This window comes from Solanum tuberosum, unplaced genomic scaffold (assembly GCF_000226075.1).
Source record: "Solanum tuberosum cultivar DM 1-3 516 R44 unplaced genomic scaffold, SolTub_3.0 scf00204, whole genome shotgun sequence".
In the NCBI taxonomy this organism is placed as follows: domain Eukaryota; kingdom Viridiplantae; phylum Streptophyta; class Magnoliopsida; order Solanales; family Solanaceae; genus Solanum; species Solanum tuberosum.
Window position 1 is genome coordinate 379131 of NW_006239127.1, and position 6302 is coordinate 385432.

At 31.9% G+C, this 6302-nt stretch overlaps 1 protein-coding gene across 1 annotated transcript; it reads left to right on the forward strand.

Moving 5' to 3' along the window:
* The first annotated feature begins 1869 nt into the window (after nt 1-1869).
* On the forward strand, nt 1870-6075 carry LOC102603643 (ras-related protein RABH1e). Its single transcript, XM_006355491.1, has 6 exons — nt 1870-2126; nt 3411-3481; nt 4277-4365; nt 4590-4701; nt 5453-5543; nt 5658-6075. Exons 1-6 carry the CDS (start codon nt 2010-2012, stop codon nt 5799-5801), a joined length of 624 nt encoding a protein of 207 aa, XP_006355553.1. The 5' UTR covers nt 1870-2009; the 3' UTR covers nt 5802-6075.
* The last annotated feature ends 227 nt before the right edge of the window (nt 6076-6302 follow it).

Consider the following 6302-nt stretch of genomic DNA (forward strand, 5'->3'; position numbering starts at 1 on the left):
ATATAAACTAAATGTTTGGAAGTTGAAAACTTTGACTATTCTATTTTGATTGAAATGTATTTGAAATTTAATTGATTATCAAAAGGAGTTGTTTGTACTTTATTTTGAATATATGATACAATTGAGATCATTTTTTAGTTGTCAAAGTCATAATACGCTATTATACGAGTATATATTAGTCGAAGTTGAACAAACTATGGTTACCGATTTATTATACCATAGAATATCAAAACCAAACTTCAAAATACCGAATTAAATTGATGTGGTAATGATATAATGTTTTATTATACATTCATTTCTTTTTAAAGAAGGATAATATATGACTAAATTATTCGTATTTATTACTTCTTGTTATATTTTTTTTTCCATTCATAGTAATATCTCTCCATATTTGTGAGTAAAGATAAAAGATGGAAACAACAATTAATTATATCTTGATTTTTTAAAAATAAAAAATACTATAATTATTTATTTTTAGTAAGAATGGTACGAATTTAGAAACTGAGCAAATATCTTCTAAAAAAAGAATGTGGTAACCTACAACTAAGAGACAGTTCAAACAGAGAATCAAGTGAAAATAGAAAGAATATATTTAAATTGTCTTAATATATGCTACCCCATTTGTCTTAACCTTCTTGTCAAATATGGAATATTTTAAATAAAAGTCCGTGATAAATTTGACTAAATTTCATTTTATATTTAATCATTCCCTTCGTTTCAATTGTTTATTTGATTTAATTTGACTTAATACAAAATTTAAGAAAAGAGAAACTTTTCAATTTTGTACTCTTTAGCAAAATGCTCTTTAATATTATAATCTTAAACAAGTTAGATGGAAAATTGGAATTAAATAAAAAGTTGTCCCAAAAAGTTCTTTCTAAATAAACTAAAAAAATAAGATAAATAAATTAAAACGAATAAAATACTATTCAAATAAATAGGTCGGCTCTTTCTTGTTACCTTTTGATCAATGGAAGTCCTAACAATAGTATTATTTTTTGTCTTAACTATAGTATTTAACTAATTGTCTTCCATCGTGAGAAAATTGATTTGATTCGACTTATATGATGAAAGTTGCATAAAGGGTATATTTGGACATTTTTAATTATTTAGGATCATGCTTAAAATAATTATTGCATACGACATATATATAAACCAATTTGAAGGAGGGACAAAAATGAGAAGAAACCAACGGTGCAAGCTTCCATATAATACAAATACAATATTTTAGGTATAACATATAAATACACTATTTAACGTGTGTGTAAACTAAATACACTAGTTACATAATAAATAACATATATATATATTATTAAAATAGGAACAAATATGCAACCTAGTATTAATATAAACTAAATGTTTGGAAGTTGAAAACTTTGACTATTCTATTTTGATTGAAATGTATTTGAAATTTAATTGATTATCAAAAGGAGTTGTTTGTACTTTATTTTGAATATATGATACAATTGAGATCATTTTTTAGTTGTCAAAGTCATAATACGCTATTATACGAGTATATATTAGTCGAAGTTGAACAAACTATGGTTACCGATTTATTATACCATAGAATATCAAAACCAAACTTCAAAATACCGAATTAAATTGATGTGGTAATGATATAATGTTTTAAAAATCGAATATCGAAACTTTGAAATATCGTACCGTACCATACCATACTCACCCCTAGGTAAAGCGTCATATGTGACACAAAATTGTTATGTAAAATGTTACATAGGACATAAAATTGTCACATAAAACACTACGTTAAGTGGGATAAAAAGGTCATTGAGGGGCAAAAAAGTCTTTTACCAGATTTTCCTCTGGCGTTAAGTTGGCGGTTTCTTCTCATAGTCGTATGTATTCTACAAATTGACATTTCAAAAACGTTGATCTCTCCCTTCCTTTGTTGCCTCTTTTCTTCCTCAATTTTCTCTCTCTCTTTCCTCATTCCACCGATCCAGATCTCAAATCTTCGAGAGAGTGAAAAAGAAGAAGAAAATTGTATAATAATGGCGGCCGTATCGCCATTAGCAAAGTATAAGCTTGTGTTTTTGGGCGATCAATCTGTTGGAAAAACCAGCATCATTACTCGCTTCATGTACGATAAATTCGATACCACCTACCAGGTTCATCACTTTCACCCAATTATTTATTTTGATCCTGATTCGACATTACAAGTATATTTGTTTTTGGGATCTATGCACAAATAGCCTCACAGATTTACTGTTTATTATTTCTAGCATGTATACGTGATCATATAAATATATATTATGCATTCATTGGCTATTTTTAGTTTAATTAGTGGATGGACGGTTATTTAGATTAATTTTTTCAGTTTTCCCCAATAACACAAATATTTTGTGGATTATCAATGTTTTGATTTTATATTCCTTACCGTTTCAATTGTATTGAAATCCTCTACAAAAAAATTTCCTTTTTTTGGTTTTTCGTTTTTTTTTTTCTTTTTTTCTACATTGGATAATATAGTCAATCAGTTAAGTTTCAATGAAAAATTCACTTGTTATTTATTTGATCCTCAATTTTCTTCGAAATCATGGTCAAAATTGTATCTTTTTTGTTGTGTTTTTGGTATGATTTTGTTGTTCTATCAATCAAACTAGATTTGATTACAAATTAGTTGGGGTTGAGTGTATGCATACGTTAGATCAATTACAATTTAGTTAGAGCCAACTTAATGAACCATTTATAATAGGCGGAGCCAGGATTTGAAGTAATGCTACAAAATTCATAACTCATTTTAGTTACTGGGTTCACCATCAAATATTTATACCTATGTTAGTGGATTTCCTGATACAAATATATGATCTAAGCAAAACTTTTATTGGATTGATCCGAACCCGTACCTATTATTGTAGCTCTATGTTCCTATCCTCGGTTTGAATTCCACTCGATTGTTTCGGTAGTTATCAACCTAAAATGACCCACTTTTGATTTGGGATCAGGGTGGGTATAGCAAAGCACACAGGGTGGAGGTGATTCTATATTTAGAAGTTATAACACAAAAACTTTTGTGTTTTCTACCATCGTTTATGTGGATCAATTGTATAATATTGACCTCAGATGAGTTTAGATGAGTAACATGGCCAGTGAAAATTCATATAGCAAATCCTAACTTGCTTGAAACTGTGGCAAAGTAGTTGTTAGTGCGAACTCCGTAGATAATGCTTTGCCTGTTTCTCATTTTTGTCAAATTTTGAGTGACTTCCTTTGTTCTTTTAGGATACAATTGTTGGATCTTGATTCCTATCGCTGTTGACTTTCAGTTCTCATGTCATTCTTTGTTTTCAGTTAAATAAAAGTTCGTGCTACAATTAGTTATGTGGGAGATTGAAGTTCTGATCAATTGAATCAGTATCAACCTCTTGCTTACCATGTTTCTAACTGTGCAGGCTACCATTGGTATTGATTTTTTGTCCAAGACAATGTACCTTGAAGATCGAACAGTTCGCTTGCAGCTCTGGTAGGCCGTCTTTCTAGATTTTCTTGTTTAGATATGCTAGATACCATTTTCTGCTATTTTCTTTTTTTGCTTGGCTAAAATTGCAATTTTTCCTTTTCAGATTTGTTGCCTAAGAATATACTACTTGATAATGTGAAAGGGCACTTAGAATTGTGTAGTTAGCTGGAAGAACTTTTATTGCACTTAGATTGACCTGGCTTACTATCATTTGGGGTTTAGGAGAAACAGAGACAGAGAGTTTTGATTAAGCATGAATATTTGATGGATACTGTACAAGGTGACTTTTTTGACAGCCGCAGTTTTCTACTCCTGCTAATAGTTTAGCACATTCATTGTTGGTACTATGGGGTCCTAAAGCACACGAGAGATTTTACTCACTGGTGTCAATTGCGGGGTCTGTACGTGTTACAGTTAAGAAGCTGGATTATCTAGGATACTATATATTTCTAGTCTTAGAACCAATTTTTTTTTAATTACGGGAGAAATAAAATGCTTTAGAACCAAACATTTACTGGTACAGTTGAGATGAAATGTGACCATGCCTATTCAAATGCTTGCATCTAGAGCTAGAACATATGTTAGTTTTCCCTATTCCTGCAAAACATTATACAGACAAGTACAAAAAGTAATCTATTCCTCAAATAGAATTTAAGTCCTGTAAAATTGTTAACGTTCTATTATGATTTTGTAGATGCTGTTGCAGCTGGAATTATAATCATCTTACTGACTGATCTAATTTGTTTGTTGACTGTTCATTTTGTTATTTTGCTAATGGTAGTACCTTCATGTGTACAGGGATACTGCTGGTCAAGAAAGATTTAGGAGTCTTATTCCCAGCTACATTAGAGATTCTTCTGTCGCTGTAATTGTGTTTGATGTTGCCAGTGAGTAATTGATTGATTATTCTTTATACAATGTTTTACATATATCTGTATCCATTGTGGCCTCCTCGACAATATTAGGATTGTTGAGCAAACTGAAATAGAAGTTTCTAAGGAAGTCAGTCTATTGGTTATTCAATGCAGTATGCTATTTGTCTTTGATTATTCTCTTCTTCTTTTTTTATGTTCCGTCATATATTTTTTCTGATAAATCATTGCATTCGCAGACCGTCAATCATTTCTAAACACTTCAAAGTGGATTGAGGAAGTACGTACTGAACGGGGAACTGATGTCATAATCGTTCTTGTTGGGAACAAAACTGATCTTGTCGAGAAAAGGTGGGGTTTGCAGTGGTTGCTTCTTTCATGGATTCATTTCTTTTGACAATTGCTTTGCCCACTTATCCATAGCTGTGCCTTTTTTCGTGGTTTACCTTTTCCTGTTTTATTTAACATTGGCATGATCTGTACCATGGACTAATTCGTTTCTGGTTAGGCCTAGTAAACCTTTTAACTTCTAGCTCCTTAAGTATTCATAGTCATGCCTAGAGTTTTGCTCTCAACATCCGTATTGGTATGAGATTCTGTACACAACTGAAAGAATAGAAGGTTGCTCTACGATAACAACTAAAGCAAAATCAAGTTCCACCTTTACCGATTAGAAGGCTAGTGTAATAGAGAAAAGAAAAAGGATACGACGATAGACCCCAAAGAAGATACACTTACACCCTAGTCGGATTCAAACCAAAATCCATTGCACCTTTAGCCGACTGGGAGGACTCCGTGGAAATTCCTCGTTTAGAGAAAGCTGTACAATTAACAAAAAGAACGGACAATGAGTCTTGAATATTATATTTGAAGAGTTGAGGACCTCCAATTTTATTCATTCTTGTAGAGAAGAGCTTGTGGCTCGAGAGAATTTGAGCCGACACTTTGTTTTGGGCATGTGCTCTTGCTAATTCTCTTATCTATTTTCTTTCAGAAAAATAGAACCTGATTTAAAAAAAGATTATTGATAAGGGGAAATTGGACCAAATTGATGTCAATCTTTTCCGCTATTTCTCTGATTTGGATGATGATGTTTAAACAGGCAAGTATCCATCGAAGAAGGCGAAACCAAGGCTCGTGAATTTAACGTAATGTTTATAGAAACTAGTGCTAAAGCTGGATTCAATATCAAGGTACAGTCTCCTCTTCATCACTTAATATTTGCACATAACATAGAGTTGAGTTCATGCTTTTATAGTTGTTTAACCAATAATCTGATGACCTTATAATGTGATTGAATATTACAGCCTCTGTTCCGAAAGATTGCTGCTGCTTTACCAGGAATGGAAGCCCTTTCATCCACGAAGCAAGAAGATATGGTGGATGTGAATTTGAAGCCTACCACAAGTTCATCTAATGCAGAGCAGCAAGGTGGAGGTTGCGCGTGCTAGATTTTGTACGTAACAAGAGAGATAAGAAGTTGGACATACACAAAGATGCAGTTGCATCAAATTATGTCATAATATATAGAGATGTTCAATTAGCTCATTTTGTTAGATCATTATGAAGTTTGGAACAATTTTGGGTTTTTGTTCATGTTGTACAACAAGTTCTTTCAATTCTGATGGTGAGATAGCTGACAATTATGTTGTTACTATTAAAACTTGTGATTATATATTATGTGATGTGATTCCTAGTTCAGGAATCTTTTTTTCTTTTTTCCCATTCTCTGAGCAAAATATATAGTATGATGAAATGGTATTTATTGTATCATTTCAATTTGTTGTGATACCACCTTGTGTCAACATAAGCTCAAGTTCCTTGGTAAAACTGAAATAGTGGGCGGGTGCGTGAGATTTAGACTTGATGAGTTTAATCTTTAAGATGCCTGCCAACATAGGCGTGTCTGAGATTTAGACTTAATGAGTTTAATCTTTAAGATTTTTAGCATT

Coding starts and splice junctions, on each gene's coding strand:
- LOC102603643 (XM_006355491.1), top strand. CDS start 2,010: ATGGCGGCCGTATCGCCATTAGCAAAGTATAAGCTTGTGTTTTTGGGC. Junction 3,482..4,276: donor ACAGTTCGCTTGCAGCTCTG/GTAGGCCGTCTT, acceptor TCATGTGTACAG/GGATACTGCTGGTCAAGAAA. Junction 5,544..5,657: donor AAGCTGGATTCAATATCAAG/GTACAGTCTCCT, acceptor TGAATATTACAG/CCTCTGTTCCGAAAGATTGC.